Source organism: Mizuhopecten yessoensis, unplaced genomic scaffold (genome assembly GCF_002113885.1).
Source record: "Mizuhopecten yessoensis strain PY_sf001 unplaced genomic scaffold, ASM211388v2 scaffold2995, whole genome shotgun sequence".
In the NCBI taxonomy this organism is placed as follows: domain Eukaryota; kingdom Metazoa; phylum Mollusca; class Bivalvia; order Pectinida; family Pectinidae; genus Mizuhopecten; species Mizuhopecten yessoensis.
In genome coordinates, this window is record NW_018404823.1 from 774,289 (window position 1) to 796,253 (window position 21,965).

Here is a 21,965-nt window from a genome sequence, read left to right on the forward strand (position 1 = left end):
GTCAGTCGACACACTAATCTAAGACGGTATTTTTACTTGCGTCATGACAGAAAACATTATGACACAACGATTTTTTTCGCGCTTTTCCGAATAAATTGAAATGTTATGAATGGCACCTTATTTAAATTTAAATCTGTATCTATTAAAGGAGACACGTTCCTAAAGTAAAAAAGCCCAACGCAAAGTGAATTTACTTCATTAGCTGCCTCGAAAAAAAAAGAATCCGGCAAGTCACGTCTCAAACATCGGTAGCTATGACGTCATAATAAGAAAGCCTTATGACCTTAAGGTTCTATGACGTCACAGTTGCACTGACGTACCTTAGTTACGTGTATGCACACACAATTTTGCGAGTGAAGCCTTTTTTCAAGTTTAAGTTCAATTATGGTAAAATCTTTCAAGTCACGTGTTGTGAAACAGACTTCAAGATTGAAGAAAATTCTATGCTGCTGCAGCTGTAACACGAAGGTAAGTAAACAAAAGTTGATCCGAGTTGTCTATATACGTAATTAATCCACCTGTATTTTCTCTCCATCCATCGCGTTTCTTTTTCTTCTCCTTTCAATTTCCGTTCGTTTTCTTGACAATAGCGTTTGTCCAATTTCGATCGTTTAAAAGTCAAGTTTATGTTTGCCGACTGTTAACTTATATTGGAGACATCAATCATGCATTTAATGTACAAGCTATGTTTTGGTTCGTCGAATGGTTCATCAAGTGTATCCTATCTCATAAAGCCCAAGTGATCATTGTAAGTGATTCACTAAAACCCCATGTTTTTAACTGACGCAACTACACGGGAAAAGAAAATATACAGAACCGAATCTGGACTCGAGCCCGGAACCACCGAACTATAGTAAGACGCTATGCCAACTAAATTACATAGTCAAGGACAATTCCCTTTATCAGTCACGTTTTTTCCTGTGTTTACAACTGCGCCCATTAAAATATTAAAGACATTAAATGCATCATGTACACTCCAAAGTAGGATATCCCTTTGATAAGCACACTTAGAATATATACATTTGTATCTAATAACGTTTTATACGGAGGGGGGAATGGGTTGGAAAAATTAGTCTATGCTTTGATTCTCAAACGCATAACATGTTTTGTTGAATGATGGATGCTTTAAATGATGATATCAATATAAGTTTACATCGTTCTTTAAATTCAATGAGTTGTGAGTTTAATTTAATTCAATGAGTTGTGAATTTAATTTAATTCAATGACTTGTGAGTTTAATTTAATTCAATGATAAATTGCATAAATACGATTTTGGCTCAGGGCGTCCCTCTGATAACAATACAGAAGTCACACGTGACTTCCGCTGGTTACTATGACGTCACAATGACAATGACGCGTCTTAGTTACTTAGCTGACGGATTACAGCTGCGACTCTTTATGCTCTCGAACAAGTTATTACTACAATGGGGAAATCGTTAAAAAGAAAATTTCGATCTTTGAAGAATATATTTTGCTGTTGCACCAGGGTAAGTCAAACAAGACACAAGGTTTGTCATGAAAGTCGAAGGGTTCTTTGGTTTATTTTTCATTTTCTGATACCGTATTTAAATTTAGCAACTATGCTGATCCGGAGTTCCGTGTTGATGTACATGTCTCTTCATACTTAAATAATTATATTATTTTTAGGACAGTTATTGGCAGATAGTTATTAGGACAGTAATTAATTTAATACCGAGAGTTATAAGGATACTAGTTGGTAGATAGGTATATGGACAGTAATTGATAGCAATTATTCTAAGGACAGTTATTGAAACAGATAGTAATAAGAACAGTATTTGGTAGAGATAGTTATTAGAACAGTAATTGGTAGAGATAGTAATTAGGACAGTAATTGGTAGAGATAGTAACTAGGACAGTAATTGGTAGAGATAGTAACTAGGACAGTAATTGGTAGAGATAGTAACTAGGACAGTAATTGGTAGAGATAGTAACTAGGACAGTAATTGGTAGAGATAGTAACTAGGACAGTAATTGGTAGAGATAGTAACTAGGACAGTAATTGGTAGAGATAGTAACTAGGACAGTAATTGGTAGAGATAGTAACTAGGACAGTAATTGGTAGAGATAGTAACTAGGACAGTAATTGGTAGAGATAGTAACTAGGACAGTAATTGGTAGAGATAGTAACTAGGACAGTAATTGGTAGAGATAGTTATTAGGACAGTAATTGTACGGATAGATATAAGGACATTTATTGATAGCGATTATACTTAGGACAGTAATTGTTAGAGATAGTTATTAGGACAGTAACTGGTAGTGATAGTTATTATGACATTAATTGATAAAGATAGCTATTAGGACAGTAATTGTTAATGATAGTTATTAGGACAGTAATTGAAAGAGGTAGTTATTAGGACAGTAATTGATAAAGGTAGTTATTAGGACAGTAATTGATAAAGGTAGTTATTAGGACAGTAATTGAAAGAGTTAGTTATTAGGACAGTAATTGATAAAGGTAGTTATTAGGACAGTAATTGATAGTGATAGTTATTAAGACAGTAATTGATGCAGGTCGTAATTAGAACAGTAATTGAAACAGATAGTTATTAGGACAGTAAATGATAGAGATAGTTATTAGAACTGTAATTGGTAGAGATAGTAACTAGGGCAGTAATTGGTAGAGATAGTAACTAGGACAGTAATTGGTAGTGATAGTTATTAGGACAGTAAATGATAGAGATAGTTATAAGGACAGTTATTGATAGAGAAAACAATGTTTGTAAAGAAAACGCTCAATGTAATGGGATTTCCTGACATCCCAAAATGATCCCTTAAAACAAACCCAGTTCCACTTAAACCTTATTTTCCCGGCAAAGTAAGTTTTGTCACTTAGATAGGTCTACACAGAAATATTGGACCTAATTGTATGCTTAGATTCAATGTAACATACCATACTCTATTACCGGGACATTTCGCCCAGTCAAACTGTCGCCCTTCCATGGTAAAATAAATATTCGCCCAGTGTTAATGTTGCTCTTAGCATTTAATAACTATTCATTTTATATCAGTAACTTAAATTCTCTGTAATGATAAATTCGCCTTCTTAGGTAACGCAAAATAGGCGAATATTTAACTGCGGTGAAAATGTCCAAATAGACAGTATAGGTATTTTAGGGGTTTACAGCAGAACAGCCCCCTGTTTATAAGAAGTTTGTTATTAAAACAATTCAAGATAAAATGACTCTTTTGTAAATCTATGTTATACAATTGTTGGATAAGACCACAATCTGCACTTAAGGCGTGCACAGTTTACTCCGATACCCTCTGTTCCTAACTAACGCGAGTGTATGTCTTATCATTTCAGAATCGTGTTGCACCAGCATCATTGGACGAGTGGAGGACGCTAACAAGGTAAGAGATTGTACGGCGTGTAATTAAACTCAAAGACAAATCTTGACACGTTCCGTGTAAGTAGGTAGTTTGAATACATCTGTTAACTCTTGTTGTGAATAAACTTTACTCCTCCAACGTACAATACCGTAGATTACATTACAGTGCGCAATATTGCAGATTACTGTGAGATTTCGATACATGAAATTATCGCATACTTATGCATATACACGTACATGATTACGTATAAATAGTTGTTTACGATGTTGTAGTTTTTGTTTGATGATCATTTCGGGTTAATGGCGGAAATAGATATCATGATAAATGTTATTATCTATATTACGGTAACGATAAGTAATGTCAATACATCTTAAACAGATACATGAACCTGTTACTGATGATTGAGAGGTGATGGTGTTAAATGACATGTATTGGATGTACAAGTACACTCCAAAGTAATTTACCATAACCTTTACCCAAATCATAGCAAATGCGTGTGAAAACTGTTTGTAATATATACACATTTCTATATCTCTCTCTCCCTCCCTCCTTGTATCACTCCATCTCCACCAAACTCCAACTTACCACTCATACTATCAAACTCTCCCCTCTCCATTCTTGTCTTTTCTCTTTCTGTCAATATTACCCTAAATATTTGCTTTCCGTACTCTTTTACTCATTCACCCCTAAAATTTCACGATGAACTATTCCAACCTTTGAATTGGAAGAGAGCAAATGTGTCTTCAGGGGTGAATGAGTTTATTCGTATTTCTAATACATCTTTTACTCACTGTGTACCATCGTAGTTTTACTTCCCTCTCCTTTGCTATTCTCACCTTACATTCTTACTCCTACCTCTTGCTCTGCTTGTCATATTTTCACCTCCTCCTCCCCATTAATTTTTTTCACCTCCACACTCTAACTGCAACCTATCATCTTCCTACCCCTACTCAAGTTTTCATCTTTTCCCATCCTTCCTACCCCTACTCAAGTTTTCATCTTTTCCCATCCTTCCTACCCCTACGACCATTATCCCTGCCCAGAGTTTCGTCCTTCTCTGGCTTCTGCTCCAAATATCGCCCCACTTTGACGTCACTCAATCTGTTCGACCATTCTACATGCAACACTTGAGCGCAAATTAACACCTCTCAGAATCAATTCGCACACAGTCCCCCATTTCATTAACTCCGACGGTTCCCTGTACACCCTCTTCCCTACCCACACATTCACTTCATTGTCATCCCATTTCTACCCCGACTCTTACAATTAACCTCCCAGCAACCCGACACTAACAATTAACCTCCCATCACCCTGACTCTTACCATTAACCTCTCATCACCCAGACTCTAACCTTTAACCTCTCATCACCCAGACTCCAACTTTTAACCTCCATCTACTCCGACTCTAACCATTAACCTCCATCCAACCCGACTCTAACCAGTAATCTCTTATCATCCCGAGTCTAAATATTAACCTCCACTATCCCCGACTCTAACCATAAACCTATCATCATCCCGACTCTAACCATTGACCTCTAATCACCCCGAGTCTAACTATTAACCTCCATTCACGCCGACTCTAACCATTAACCTGTCATCACCCCGACTCTAATTATTAACCTCCATTACCCCGATTTTAACCATTAACCTCTCATCATTATCCCGACTCTAACCATTAACCTCTCATCCCCCCCGACTCTAACTATAAACCTCCATTCACCCCGACTCTAACCATTGCCCTCTCATCACCCCGAGTCTAACTATTAACCTCCACTACCCCGACTCTAACCATAAACCTCTCATCACCACGAGTCTAACTATAAACCTCCATTCACCCCGACTCTAACCATTAACCTCTCATCACCCAGACTCTAACCAAACATCTCATCACCCCGAGTCTAACTATTAACCTCCATTACCCCGACTCTAACTATTAACCTCCATTACCCCGACTTTAACCATTAACCTGTCATCACCCCGACTCTAACTTTTAACCTCCATTACCCCGACTAACCATTAACCTCCATTACCCCGACTTTAACAATTAACGTCTCATCACCCCGACTCTAACCATTAACCTCTCATCACCCCAACTCTAATTATTAACCTCCATCTACCCGGACTCTAACCATTAACCTCACATCACCCAGACTCTAACCATTAACCTCGCTTCACCCAGACTCCAACCATTAACCTCGCTTCACCCAGACTCTAACCAAACATCCCATCACCCCAACTCCAACTTCTAACCTCACATCACCCTGATTCTAACCATTAACCTCACATCACCGATATTCTGATCATTAACCTCCCTCCACCCAGACTCTAACCATTAATCTAGCTTCACCCAGGCCCTTACCAAAGATCTCATCACCTCATCTCTAACCATTAACATCCCATCATCCCAACTCCAATTTCTAACCTCACATCACTCTGACTCTAACCATTAACCTCCCTCCACCCAGACTCTAACCAAACATCTCATCACCTCATCTCTAACCATTAACATCCCATCACCCCAATTCCAATTTCTAACCTCACATCTCCCTGACTCTAACCAAACGTCCCATCACCCCAACTCAAACTTCTAACCTCACATCACCCTGACTCTAACCATTAATCTCGCTTCACCCAGACTCTTACCATTAACCTCCCATCACCCAGACTCTAACCTTTAACCTCGCTTCACCCAGACTCCAACCATTAACCTCGCTTCACCCAGACTCTAACCAAACATCCCATCACCCCAACTCCAACTTCTAACCTCACATCACCCTGATTCTAACCATTAACCTCGCATCACCGATATTCTTATCATTAACCTCCCTCCACCCAGACTCCAACCATTAACCTCGCTTCACCCAGACTCTAACCAAACATCCCATCACCCCAACTCCAACTTCTAAACTGTCATCACCCTGACTCTAACCATTAACCTCGCTTCACCCAGACTCTAACCAAACATCTCATCACCCCGACTCTAACCATTAACTTCCATTTACCCAGACTCTTACCATTAACCTCCCATCACACCGACTCTAACCATTAACCTCACATCATCCTGACTCAAACTATTAACCCGATTCTCTCCGATTCTAACCATTACCCTCTCACCACCCTAACTTTGACTTTTAACCGCACATCGTCCTGACACTAACCATTAACCTCCATTCCTGCCGAATTTAACAATTAACCTCATATCACCTCAGACTCTAACTTTTATCCTCCCATCACCACAACTCTAACCATTAACCTGTCATCACCCTGACTATAACCATTAACCTCCCACCACCCAGACTCTTACCATTAACCTCCCATCACACCGACTCTAACCATTAACCTCACTTCACCCAGACTCTAAATAAACATCTTATCACCTCAACTCTAACCATTAACATCCCATCACCCCAATTCCAACTTCTAACCTCACATCGCCCTCTAACTATTAACCTCCATTCACCTGGACTCTTACCATTAACCTCTCATCATCCCGACTATAACCATTAACCTCCATTCACCCCCGACTCTAACCATTAACCTCACTTCACCCAGACTCTAAATAAACATCTTATCACCTCAACTCTAACCATTAACATCCCATCACCCCAATTCCAACTTCTAACCTCACATCGCCCTGACTCTAACCATTAACCTTTCATCACACCGACTCTAACCATTAACCTCTCATCACCTCAACTCTAACTTTTAACCGCACATTACCCCGACTCTTATCATTAACCTCTCATCATCCAGAATCTAACCATTAACCTCTCATCACCCCGACTCTAACTTTTAACCTCCATCTACTCCGACTCTAACCATTAACCTCGCTTCACCCAGAATCTAACCATTAACCTCTCATCACCCCGACTCTAACTTTTAACCTCCATCTACTCCGACTCTAACCATTAACCTCGCTTCACCCAGAATCTAACCATTAACCTCTCATCACCCCGACTCTAACCATTAACCTCCATCTACTCCGACTCTAACCATTAACCTCGCTTCACCCAGAATCTAACCATTAACCTCTCATCACCCCGACTCTAACCATTAACCTCCACTATCCCGACTCTAGCCATTAACCTCTCATCACCCCGACTCTAACTATTAACCTCCATTCACCCCGACTCTAACCATTAACCTCTCATCACCCCGACTCTAACTATTAACCTCCATTCACCCCGACTCTAACCATTAACCTCTCATCACCCCGACTCTAACTATTAACCTCCATTCACCCCGACTTTAACCATTAACCTCTCATCACCCCGACTCTTACCATTAACCTGTCATCACCCCAACTCTAACAATTAACCTCCATCTACCCGGACTCTAACCATTAACCTCGCTTCACCTAGACTCCAACCATTAACCTCCCTCCACCCAGACTCTAACCATTAACTTCGCTTCACCCAGACTCTAACCAAACATCCCATCACCCCAACTCTAACCATTGACATCCTATCACCCCAACTCCAACTTCTAACCTCACATTCCCCTGATTCTAACCATTAACCTCACTCCACCCAGACTCTAACCAAACATCCCATCACCCCAACTCCAACTTCTAAACTGTCATCACCCTGACTCTAACCATTAACCTCGCTTCACGCAGACTCTAACCAAACATCTCATCACCCCGACTCTAACTATTAACTTCCATTTACCCAGACTCTTACCATTAACCTCCTATCACACCGACTCTAACCATTAACCTCACATCACCCTGACTCTAACCATTAACCTGTCATCACCCTGACTATAACCATTAACCTCCCACCACCCAGACTCTTACCATTAACCTCCCATCACACCGGCTCTAACCACTAACCTCACATCATCCTGACTCAAACTATTTAACCAATTCTCTCCGATTCTAACCATTACCCTCTCACCACCCTAACTTTGACTTTTAACCGCACATCGTCCTGACACTAACCATTAACCTCCATTCCTGCCGAATTTAACAATTAACCTCATATCACCTCAGACTCTAACTTTTATCCTCCCATCACCCCGACTCTAACCATTAACCTGTCATCACCCTGACTATAACCATTAACCTCCCACCACCCAGACTCTTACCATTAACCTCCCATCACCTCAACTCTAACCAATAACCTCCATCCACCCCGATTCGAACCATTAACCTCTCGTCATCCCGATTCTAACTATTAACCTCCATTCACCCGGACTCTAACCATTAACCTCTCATCATCCCGACTATAACCATTAACCTCCATTCACCCCGACTCTAACCATTAACCTCGCTTCACCCAGACTCTAACCAAACATCTTATCACCTCAACTCTAACCATTAACATCCCATCACCCCAACTCCAACTTCTAACCTCACATCGCCCTGACTCTAACCATTAACCTCTCATCACACCGACTCTAACTTTTAACCTCCATCTACTCCGACTCTAACCATTAACCTCTCATCACACCGACTCTAACTTTTAACCTCGATCTACTCCGACTCTAACCATTCACCTCTCATCATCCCGACTCTAACCATTAACCTCTCATCACCCCGACTCTAACTATTAACCTCCATTCACCCCGACTCTAACCATTAACCTCTCATCACCCCGACTCTAACTATTAACCTCCATTCACCCCGACTTTAACCATTAACCTCTCATCACCCCGACTCTTACCATTAACCTGTCATCACCCCAACTCTAACAATTAACCTCCATCTACCCGGACTCTAACCATTAACCTCGCTTCACCTAGACTCCAACCATTAACCTCCCTCCACCCAGACTCTAACCATTAACTTCGCTTCACCCAGACTCTAACCAAACATCCCATCACCCCAACTCTAACCATTGACATCCTATCACCCCAACTCCAACTTCTAACCTCACATTCCCCTGATTCTAACCATTAACCTCACTCCACCCAGACTCTAACCAAACATCCCATCACCCCAACTCCAACTTCTAAACTGTCATCACCCTGACTCTAACCATTAACCTCGCTTCACCCAGACTCTAACCAAACATCTCATCACCCCGACTCTAACTATTAACTTCCATTTACCCAGACTCTTACCATTAACCTCCTATCACACCGACTCTAACCATTAACCTCACATCACCCTGACTCTAACCATTAACCTGTCATCACCCTGACTATAACCATTAACCTCCCACCACCCAGACTCTTACCATTAACCTCCCATCACACCGGCTCTAACCACTAACCTCACATCATCCTGACTCAAACTATTTAACCAATTCTCTCCGATTCTAACCATTACCCTCTCACCACCCTAACTTTGACTTTTAACCGCACATCGTCCTGACACTAACCATTAACCTCCATTCCTGCCGAATTTAACAATTAACCTCATATCACCTCAGACTCTAACTTTTATCCTCCCATCACCCCGACTCTAACCATTAACCTGTCATCACCCTGACTATAACCATTAACCTCCCACCACCCAGACTCTTACCATTAACCTCCCATCACCTCAACTCTAACCAATAACCTCCATCCACCCCGATTCGAACCATTAACCTCTCGTCATCCCGATTCTAACTATTAACCTCCATTCACCCGGACTCTAACCATTAACCTCTCATCATCCCGACTATAACCATTAACCTCCATTCACCCCGACTCTAACCATTAACCTCGCTTCACCCAGACTCTAACCAAACATCTTATCACCTCAACTCTAACCATTAACATCCCATCACCCCAACTCCAACTTCTAACCTCACATCGCCCTGACTCTAACCATTAACCTCTAATCACACCGACTCTAACCATTAACCTCTCATCACCTCAACTCTAACTTTCAACCGCACATTACCCCCACTCTTATCATTAACCTCTCACCATCCAGAATCTAACCATTAACCTCTCATCACCCCGACTCTAACTTTCAACCTCCATCTACTCCGACTCCAACCATTAACCTCTCATCATCCAGAATCTAACCATTAACCTCTCATCACCCCGACTCTAACCATTAACCTCCACTATCCCGACTCTAGCCATTAACCTCTCATCACCCCGACTCTAACCATTAACCTCCCATCACCCCGACTCTAACCATTAACCTCTCATCACCCCGACTCTAACCATTACCCTCCATCCCCCCCGACTCTAACCATTAACCTCCCCTCCCCCCGACTCTAACTATTAACCTCCATTCCCCCCGACTCTAACCATTAACCTCCATTCCCCCCGAGTCTAACCATTAACCCCCCATCACCCCGACTCTAACTATTACCCCCCCTCCCCCCCGACTCTAACTATTACCCTCCATCCACCCCGACTCTAACCATTAACCTCTCATCACCCCGACTCTTACCATTAACCTCTCATCACCCCGACTCTAACCATTAACCTCGCTTCACCCAGACTCTAACCAAACAGCTTATCACCTCAACTCTAACCATTAACATCCCATCACCCCAATTCCAACTTCTAACCTCCCGTCAACCTGACTCTAACCAAACGTCCCATCACCCAACTCAAACTTCTAACATCACATCACCCTGACTCTAACCAATAACCTCCATTCACCCCGACTATAACCATTAACCTCTCATCACCCCGACTCTAACTATTAACCTCCATCCACCCCGACTCGAACCATTAACCTCTCATCATCCCGACTATAACTATTAACCTCCATTCCCCCCGACTCTAACCATTAACCTCGCTTCACCCAGACTCTAACCAAACATCTTATCACCTCAACTTTAACCATTAACATCCCATCACCCCAACTCAAACCTCTAACCTGACATCGCCCTAACTCTAACCATTAACCTCTCATCACACCGACTCTAACCATTAACCTCTCATCACCTCAACTCTAACTTTTAACCGCACATTAACCCCACTCTTATCATTAACCTCTCATCATCCAGAATCTAACCATTAACCTCTCATCACCCCGACTCTAACTTTTAACCTCCATCTACTCCGACTCTAACCATTAACCTCTCATCATCCAAAATCTAACTATTAACCTCTCATCACCCCGACTCTAACCATTAACCTCCATTTACCCCGACTCTAACCATTAACCTCTCATCATCCAAAATCTAACTATTAACCTCTCATCACCCCGACTCTAACCATTAACCTCCATTTACCCCGACTCTAACCATTAACCTCTCATCATCCAGAATCTAACCATTACCCTCTCATCCCCCCGACTCTAACCATTAACCCCCACTATCCCGACTCTAGCCATTAACCTTTCATCACCCCGACTCTAACTATTAACCTCCAACCACCCCGATTCTAACTATTAACCTCCATCCACCCCGACTCTAACCATTAACCTCTCATCACCTCGACTCTAACCATTAACCTCTCACCACCCCGACTCTAACCATTAACCTCGCTTCACCCAGACTCTAACCAAACATCTTATCACCTCAACTCTAACCATTAACATCCCATCACCCCAACTCCAACTTCTAACCTCACATCGCCCTGACTCTAACCATTAACCTCTCATCACACCGACTCTAACTTTTAACCTCGATCTACTCCGACTCTAACCATTCACCTCTCATCATCCCGACTCTAACCATTAACCTCTCATCACCCCGACTTTAACTATAAACCTCCATTCACCCCGACTCTAACCATTAACCTCTCATCACCCCGACTCTAACCATTAACCTGTCATTACCCCAACTCTAACTATTAACCTCCATTACCCCGACTTTAACCATTAACCTCTCATCACCCCGACTCTAACCATTAACCTGTCATCACCCCAACTCTAACTATTAACCTCCATCTACCCGGACTCTTACCATTAACCTCTCATGTCCCAGACTCTAACCTTTAACCTCGTTTCACCTAGACTCCAACCATTAACCTCGCTTCACCCAGACTCTAACCAAACATCCCATCACCCCAACGCCAACTTCTATCCTCACATCACCCTGATTCTAACCATTAACCTCACATCACCGATATTCTGATCATTAACCTCCCTTCACCCAGACTCTAACCATTAACCTCGCTTCACCCAGACTCTAACCAAAAATCCCATCACCCCAACTCTAACCATTAACATCCTATCACCCCAACTCCAACTTCTAACCTCACATCCCCTTGATTCTAACCATTAACCTCCCTCCACCCAGACTCTAACCATTAACATCCCATCACCCCAACTCCAACTTCTAAACTGTCATCACCCTGACTCTAACCATTAACTTCGCTTCACCCAGACTCTAACTAACCAAACATCTCATCACCCCGACTCTAACTATTAACTTCCATTTACCCAGACTCTTACCATTAACCTCCCATCACACCGACTCTAACCATTAACCTCACATCATCCTGACTCAAACTATTAACCCAATTCTCTCCGATTCTAACCATTACCCTCTCACCACCCTAACTTTGACTTTTAACCGCACATTGTCCTGACACTAACCATTAACCTCCATTCCTGCCGAATTTAACAATTAACCTCATATCACCCTGACTCAAACCATTAACCTCTTATCACCCTGACTATAACCATTAAAGTCCCACCACCCAGACCCTTACCATTAACCTCCAATCACACCGGCTCTAACCATTAACCTCTCATCACCTCAACTCTAACCAATAATCTCCATCCACCCCGACTCGAACCATTAACCCCTCGTCATCCCGATTCTAACTATTAACCTCCATTCACCCAGACTCTAACCATTAACATCCCATCATCCCAACTCCAACTTCTAAACTGTCATCACCCTGACTCTAACCATTAACCTCGCTTCACCCAGACTCTAACCAAACATCTCATCACCCCGACTCGAACAAATTAACCTCCATCCACCCAGACTCTAACCATTAACCTCGCTTCACCCAGACTCTAACCAAACATCTCATCACCTCATCTCTAACCATTATCATCCCATCACCCCAACTCCAACTTCTAACCTCCCGTCAACCTGACTCTAACCATTAACCTCCACTACCCCAACTCTAACCACTAACCTCGCTTCACCCAGACTCTAACCAAACATCTCATCACCCCGACTCTAACCATTAACATCCCATCACCCCTATTCCAATTTCTAACGTCACATCTCCCTGACTCTAACGAAACGTCCCATCACCCCAACTCAAACTTCTAACATCACATCACCCTGACTCTAACCATTCACCTCACATCACCCTGACTCTAACCATTAACATCCCACAACCGATATTTTGACCATTAACCCCCATTCACCCAGACTGTAACCATTAACCTCACATCACCCTGACTCTAACCATTAACCTCCCACCACCAAGACTCTAACAATTAACATCCCATCACCCCAACTCCAACTTCTAACCTCACATCACCCTGACTCTAACCATTAACCTCCCACCACCCAGACCCTAACCATTAACATCCCATCACCCCAACTCCAACTTCTAACCTCACATCACCCTGACTCTAACCATTAACCCCCCACCACCAAGACTCTAACAATTAACATCCTATCACCCCAACTCCAACTTCTAACCTCACATCCCCCTGACTCTAACCATTAACCTCCCCCCACCCAGACCCTAACCATTAACATCCCATCACCCCGACTCTAACCATTAACCTCCCACCACCCAGACCCTAACAATTAACATCCCATCACCCTGACTCTAACCATTAACCCCCCACCACCCAGACCCTAACCATTAACATCCCATCACCCTGACTCTAACCATTAACATCCCACCACCCAGACCCTAACCATTAACATCCCATCACCCTGACTCTAACCATTAACCTCCCACCACCCAGACCCTAACAATTAACATCCCATCACCCTGACTCTAACCATTAACCTCCCACCACCCAGACCCTAACCATTAACATCCCATCACCCCAACTCCAACTTCTAACCTCCCATCAACTTGACTCTAACCATTAACCTCCACTACCCCAACTCTAACCACTAACCTTGCTTCACCCAGACTCTAACAAAACATCTCATCACCCCGATTCTCTTACTATTAACTTCCATTTACCCCGACTCTAACCATGTAACTTTCCTCACGATACCCCTCACACTCTTTCCAAACGACACTGTGTCATATCTACTCACATCGCTGTCTTTTTCTGATATCTTATTTCTTACCTCCACGACCCACCAATCCTTATGCTCATTTTCGTACCAATACCATTATGTCAGTAACTTCACGTATCCTTATGTTCTTCCTCACTCCTCCAATCTCATCCTCTCATGAAATTTCACTTTTCTCCCATCCCAGCTACGTAACCTCTCGTACTCAACCTCTAACACTCTCTCACTCCTTAAGCCCACACATCCACTTCCGCTGTCACTCATGTTTTTGTATTATCATGTTCAAGTTCCTCTCGCACAAAAAAAAAACAATTTCTACTCCAAAACACCGATGATTGTTCTCTGCATGCCTCATATTATGGTAAGAAAGAAAAGCCATTGATAGTTTCTTTACCGAATCACAAGGAAAGAATAAGAGTTCAAAGGACTCGTTAAACAATGTAATCCGCTGAGCATATTTGCAGTCATTTCAGAAAATAAATAAATAAATGAAGGAAAAAACATAAGCAATGCGTTTCTGTAAAAATTAAACCAAAAACGGAACGTAAGCAGATATTAAGAAAGCAGGTAAGTTTTATGTTGTGTCCTTTCCTGTCCAGAAGAGAGTAAACACAGCAGTTATTGCAAGTGATGGCTATTAAAGTCACACCCAAATATGTTTTAATCAAGCGATTACTATACATATCGATATATTTGCTTCAGATATACACATATCAATACACTATAATTGCCCATCATCGATAAATCGTAATATATCACATCTATAATATTGCTTAAATAGAGGTTACACAACGAGTGGTTGTTGAATATGGTATTTATTTCACTCGAGTAAGTTAATTTTCAAAAGTTACAAAAGACACGAGCTTTAGCGAGTGTCTTTCTGTAACTTTTGAAAATTAACTAACGAGAGTGAAATAAATACCATACTCAACAACCACGAGTTGTGTGATCTGTTTCTACCACAATCTCATGAACATACACTCATGTGTTTGTTGACAAGGCTGGCGTAGTGATATGACCCATATGTAAAAAGTCACTCATTAATATTCAAAAATGACTCTTTTTTTTTACAAATTCNTAGCAGTATTGCATTAATTTATATAAATTAACCACGGACTATATGCGCGTAAGCATATCGTACGAAGTCTGCCTCCCGCCAAGTGATGAACCGTTGTAGACGAACTTATCGCTGTCAATATCCAAAACCATAGGCCTACGTTTCTTCGTGACGGTTCTATGGTTGACGTTTATAGTGAAAGTTCAGCCATAGTCAGACCGTCTAAATAGCGATAACGGGACGTTGGGAGAACGAAATATTTCCCGACACTGTGACAGATCTTGTTTTGGTTTCACGACCTGGACACGCGACGGTGTGACGTCGAAACGATATCGAGCGTCTGTAGCAATTTTGCCTGAAACTAGCGGTCAAATCTTTAAGTATCATCTTTTAATATTGCCTTAATAACCCACCCACCCCTTTCCGCATAACCTCACAAAGTCACCAACATTTGTCGGATGTTGACAGCCGACGACGTAAACAAAACAGCAGGTGGCAAAAGCACATGGAAAAAGTCTTCCCGGTCAAAGTTCATCTTCTCGACCAATCAAAACTCTTGTTAGATAAATATGAGTTATATACCACGTGTGGTATATAACTCATATTTATCTAACAGTCTGCGTGTTTATACAATGATCTGAGAGTGGAATAACACAGCGTGTTGTGGTAGAAATATTCCAATCACAATAACAAGTTCTTTATACGCTGCTCAAAAATCTTTATTGATGTGAAAATACAACTTTTGGCATATTCTAGAATTACATGCGTATACTTTTTCTTTTTTAAATAAGAATCCATACATTTTTACCTATTTGGCGAAACAAAGATTTAAGCAATTTGTTTTTATCTTAAATTCAGAATTTCTGAGGCCCCGCTGGCTCCAGTTCCCAAATTCAGCAACGACAAGGCCCCAGTTGCCCCAGAATCGGTATTCAACATCGTAGAAGCCCCAACTACTTCCGACGCTCTGTCCAGTCTGCCTTCCCCGACGTCCTCCGTGTCAGACCGAGAATTCAGATCATCTCGTTTAACATTGCATGGAAGCCCCGGATGTGTATCTGCCGACACTGTCGCTGCCATCCGCGACTTGGCTGGAATCAACATTGCTAAAATAGTTTCTGTGTCCAAATCGAAAACACGAGTAATAAATTACTACTCGGACCAGCCAGAGGATACTCCCCTGCCATATTTCATCTGGTCAGTAGAGACAAACGCCACTGTGGGTAAGTCAGATCTTTCCTATGTTTATTTGAATTTGATTCAAATACCAGTAATGTAATACATTTCTATCATACAATGTTTTTGTTTCATAAATTTACCATCACTGCATCTCATTTTTCTAATCTTGGCATTTCAAGTAAACAGTGACATATACATGCATAAAACGAATTTATATTTTGTAGGAATTGCAATCCGAGGGTCATTTTCTCAAGACACACTCGGCCCAATGTTTAGTAACGCACAATGCACATCAATGGCATATCAGTCGCTTGCATACAAGAAGCTTATGGGACAGCCAGACACCTGGAATTACCGGGACATTGACTCAATTCTTTGCCAGGGGCACCTTCTGCACAGCCACTTTCGGTACGTGATGAAGCTGAGCACGAACAAGGATAACAGAATCGCAATCCACGAGCTTCCATTGTCCTACGACGTCCAGGTGCTACCTCCAACATGCACTCCCGGAAATGGCAGTAGTGACTTAATTCAAAAAGTCCATGTCGTATTCCTGTACGGCATCGACGGAATGTATGCCTACAACAGCCCGGAAATAGCTAAGAATGTGTCCAGCTTTGCTCCTGAATTTCCCATGTTTATCCTGCAGACATTTACAACCGGGAATTCGGAAGATCTAAACATGATTTTGACCATCAATGATTTCACGATGGCAATATGGCGACGAAGAAATGAGGACACGATTTGGTTGTTTGATAGCCACAGGAGAGATGCGACTGGCCTTGGACATGCTTTTCTCACGTGGGGATCGGAATCTTACGACACGGGGGCTGCATTGGCGCGATCCTTTACTGGCGTCAGTGGATTAGTGGGACACATCACGGAAATATACGGGGACAGCTTTTACTACAATGCTAGATTCTACAATCTGGATATGGTAAACCACATGTCTTTTACTTCTCCTGAGAGAAACTTAATTACATAATGCGTTACCTAACACCTTTTAATCAGCGCTTCTTGGTGGTTGTTTTCCTCTTGTTTCTAAACATCGTGTTATTTTTCATATCTGTTCAGATGTATACAGTACGTTGTGAATACTTCTATTTTACTGGCATGTTAGAAGTAGTACGATGTCACAGTAATAACGTACATTCTTACTGTTGAATTAAAAAAAAAAACCTGAAAACAAATAGATAAATAAAAATAAGTAATGAAAAAAAGCAGAGATAACAGTGAGTATCAATTCATACTGTATGTTGTTTTCTGAAGGTTGACTCTGACGGTGTTCCTCCTGCAGCCGGAAATGACGCAGACGGGGTAATGGATGACAGAGTGTCTACGCTAGACGACAGCCTTCCTGTAGCCTCCCTCGACGGTATGTTATATCCTTAATGTTTCAGTAGCAGATACTCAGAACTAATGTTGAGTTGAACGAACGTGACATGTTCGACGTTCTATGTAACTGGCATTGTCTGGTAGTGTCTGTGCCAGAAGGTGAACGATGATCCTCGGTTAGATTTCTGTATGTGTCTTCATTTACCAGGACTAATTATGATGTTCGATTTCAATGGAAGTTTCTTAATTACTCGTCGAATGTGATCTGAAGTCTCAACAAAATGTGTTTAATATTAGAAAAAACTTGACGAACATTACATATGTCGTAAACTAAATATATAACGTTTTCCATCTAAATAATGAAACAACTAGCACAATGTCTTGTTCGGTACATATGACGAATGCAAAAGTAACCAAATAAACTGTTATTTATATATAAAATCATGTACAGTATGGAAGGGTTAGACCGTACTAGAGTCCAATGTGGTCACGTCACTTTGTATGTTACAGAAGAGAAACATCCCCCTTGAAGCAACACGACTTGAGTATCCAGTGGCTACAGAGGATTCCTGCCAAGCACGTCACACAAAGCATACTTGCCGTTAGTACATTGTGGGAAAGGTCTAAAAAGCACGTGACCACAACTAATTAAATTGTAACTATAGTATGTTCCACCACCTTGCTAAAGATGGCAGATGCTTCCTAGAACACCAAGCCATGCACTAACGATGTCACGGTGGTATCTGACGGATGTGTGTACAGCTGACCAACCAAAATGGCACTCAAGGTTATGTAATGGGGCATCGTCAGTTGTCTGTCCGTCCGTAGTCACTTTTCCCTTACAAATCGCTGTCCGGAGCAACTAGGTGGAAATTGTATCAATTTCATTTGGAGCATAGTTGCGCATCGGGGACACATTGGAGTATTGAAGTAGGATTAAGCCTCCCCGGGGACAGTAGGACGGGAACAAACATATACCAGAATTTAGACTAGAACGTTCTTGCGTAAAGGAAATCCAATGATGTAAACGAAGGTTTTAGCTGAGCTCATGTCAAATGGGCGATCCTTAAAAGGGAAATGCAGGCAACGATTTGAGATACCAAATTTGCTTCCCTTAAGACATGTTGGCGGGGTCCAAAAGGAGCTATTAGGCGTCGTTATCTTGTAGGAACGGAGGGTGAGGCTTACCTGGGGACATATCGGCGGGGCCCAATAGGGGCTTTAAGGCGTCGTTATGTTGTATCAACGGAGGAAGTGGCTTCCCTGGGGACATATAGGCGGGGCCAAATAGGGGCTATGAGGCGTCGTTATGTTGTATAAACGGAAGGGGAGGCTTACCTGGGGACATGTCGGCGGGGCCCAATAGGGGTTTTTAGGCGTCGTTATGTTGTATAAATGGAGGGAGTGGCTTCCCTGGGGACATATAGGCGAGGCCCAATAGGTGCTTTAAGGCGTCGCTATGTTGAATTAACGGAGGGAGTAGCTTCCCTGGGGACATAAAGGAGGGACCCAATATGGGCTTTAAGGCGTCGCTATGTTGAATTAACGGAGGGAGTGGCTTCCCTTGGGACATAAAGGTGGGGCCCAATAGAGGCTTTAAGGCGTCGTTATGTTGTATACACGGAGGGAGTGGCTTCCCTAAGGACATATAGGCGTGGCCCAATAGGGGCTTTAAGGCGTCACTATGTTGAATTAACGGAGGGAGTGGCTTCCCTGGGGACATACAGGTGGGGCCCAATAGGGGGCTATAAGGCGTCGTGATGTTGTATAAAATGAGGAGAGGCCTCCCTAGGGACATATATATTGGCGGAGCCCAATGGGGGATATATAGCGTCGTTATGTTGTATAAACGGAGGGAGTGGCTTTCCTGAGGCATATAGGCGGGGCCCAATAGCGGCTTTAAGGCGTCGCTATGTTGAATTAACAGAGGGAGTGGCTTCCCTGGGGACATATAGGCGGGGTCAAATAGAGGAACGTGGGGAGTGGCTTCCCTGGGGACATATATGCGGGGCCCAATAGAGGCTATTAAGCTTCTTGATGTTGTATAAACGGAGGGAGTGGTTTCCATGGGGACGTATAGGCGGGGCCCAATAGGGGCTTTAAGGCGTCGTCGTGTTGTATAAACGGAGAGAGTGGCTTTCCTGGGGACATAAAGGCGGGGCCCAATAGCGGCTTTAAGGCGACGCTATGTTGAATTAACGGAGGGAGTGGCTTTCCTTGGGACATATAGGCGGGGTCCAATAGAGGAACGGAGGGAGTGGCTTCCCTGGGGACATATAGGCGGGGCCCGAAAGGGGGTTATAAGGGCTTTAAGGAGTCGCTATGTTGAACTAACGGAGGGAGAGGCTTTCCTGGAGACATATAGGCGGGGTCAAATAGAGGAACGAAGGGAGTGGCTTCCATGGAGACATATATGCGAGGCCCCAAAGGGGGCTATAAGGGCTTTAAGGCGTCGCTATGTTGAACTAACGGAGGGAGTGGCTTCCCTGGGGACATATAGGCGGGGTCCAATAGAGGAACGGAGGGAGTGGCTTCCCTGGGGACATATAGGCGGGGCCCAAAAGGGGGCTATAAGGGCTTTAAGGCGTCGCTATGTTGAACTAACGGATGGAGTGGCTTCCCTGGGGACATATAGGCGGGGTCCAATAGAGGAACGGAGGGAGTGGCTTCCCTGGGGACATATAGGCGGGGTCAAATAGAGGAACGGAGGGAGTGGCTTCCCTGGGGACATATATTCGGGGCCCAATAGGGGCTTTAAGGCGTCGCTATGTTGAACTAACGGATGGAGTGGCTTCCCTGGGGACATATAGGCGGGGGCCAATAGGGGCTTTAAGGCGTCGCTATGTTGAATTAACGAAGGGAGTGGTTTCCCTTGGGACATATTAGTGGGGCCCAAAAGGAGGCTATTAAGCGTCTTCGTGTTGTATAAACGGAAGGAGTGGCTTCCTTGGGGACATATTGGCGAGGTCTAATAGGGGCTATTAGGCGTCTTTATGTTGTATAAATGGAGGGAGTGGTTTCCATGGGGACATATTGGCGGGGCCCAATAGGGGCTTTAAGGCGTCGCTATGTTTAATTAACGGAGGGAGTGGTTCCCTGGGGACATATAGGCGGGGACCAATAGGGGCTTTAAGGCGTCGCTATGTTGAACTAACGGAGGGAGTGGCTTCCCTGGGGAGATATAGGCGGGGCCTAATAGGGGCTTTAAGGCGTCGCTATGTTGAATTAACGGAGGGAGTGGTTTCTCTTGGGACATGTTGGCGGGCCCCAATAGGGACTTTAAGGCGTCGCTATGTTGAATTAACGGAGGGAGTGGCTTCCCTGGGGAGATATAGGCGGGGCCTAATAGGGGCTTTAAGGCGGCGCTATGTTGAACTAACGGAGGGAGGGGCTTCCCTTCGGGACATTTAAGCGGGGCCCAATACGGCTTTAAGGCGTCGTCATGTTGTATAAACGGAGAGAGTGGCTTCCCGGGGGACATATAGGGGCTTTAGAGCGTCGCTATGTTAAATTAACGGGGGGAGGCTTCCCTGGGGACATATAGGCGGGTTCCAATAGAGGAACGGAGGGAGTGGCTTCCCTGGGGACATATAGGCGGGTTCCAATAGAGGAACGGAGGGAGTGGCTTCCCTTGGGACATATATGCGGGGCCAAAAAGGGGCTTTAAGGCGTCGCTATGTTGAATTATCGGAGGGAGTGGCTTCCCTGGGGACATACAGGCAGGGCCCAATAGGGGGCTATAAGGCGTCGTTATGTTGTATAAACGGAAGAGTGGCTTCCCTAGGGACATATTGGCGGGGCCCAATGGGGGATATTAAGCGTCGTTATGTTGTATAAACGGAGGGAGTGGTATCCATGGGGACATATTAGCGAGGCCAAATAGGGGCTTAACGGAGAGAGTGGCTTACCTCAATCAAAAGTGCTCGAGATCCATGAGGAAAGTAACCTGGTACCGTTCGGCATGTGATTGAT

The 21,965-nt window shown here is 43.3% G+C and overlaps 1 protein-coding gene across 2 annotated transcripts; it reads left to right on the forward strand.

Annotated features, from left to right (window-relative positions):
• Positions 1-330: 330 nt before the first annotated feature.
• On the forward strand, positions 331-20,643 carry LOC110446773. Of its 2 annotated transcripts, none has more exons than XM_021492073.1 (6): positions 331-468; positions 3,326-3,372; positions 16,338-16,702; positions 16,883-17,595; positions 17,928-18,033; positions 18,504-20,643. In XM_021492073.1, exons 1-6 carry the CDS (start codon positions 385-387, stop codon positions 18,521-18,523), a joined length of 1,335 nt encoding a protein of 444 aa, XP_021347748.1. In that variant the 5' UTR covers positions 331-384; the 3' UTR covers positions 18,524-20,643. The 2 variants fall into 2 exon arrangements, with proteins under 2 accessions (XP_021347748.1, XP_021347749.1); XM_021492074.1 differs by lacking the exon at positions 331-468 and adding an exon at positions 1,406-1,487.
• The last annotated feature ends 1,322 nt before the right edge of the window (positions 20,644-21,965 follow it).

Excerpts from the sequence above, each read along its gene's own strand:
- LOC110446773 (XM_021492073.1), top strand. The coding sequence starts at position 385 with ATGGTAAAATCTTTCAAGTCACGTGTTGTGAAACAGACTTCAAGATTG. Across the intron at positions 16,703-16,882 it reads AGAGACAAACGCCACTGTGG|GAATTGCAATCCGAGGGTCA; the intron begins GTAAGTCAGATC and ends TATATTTTGTAG. Across the intron at positions 17,596-17,927 it reads GATTCTACAATCTGGATATG|GTTGACTCTGACGGTGTTCC; the intron begins GTAAACCACATG and ends TGTTTTCTGAAG.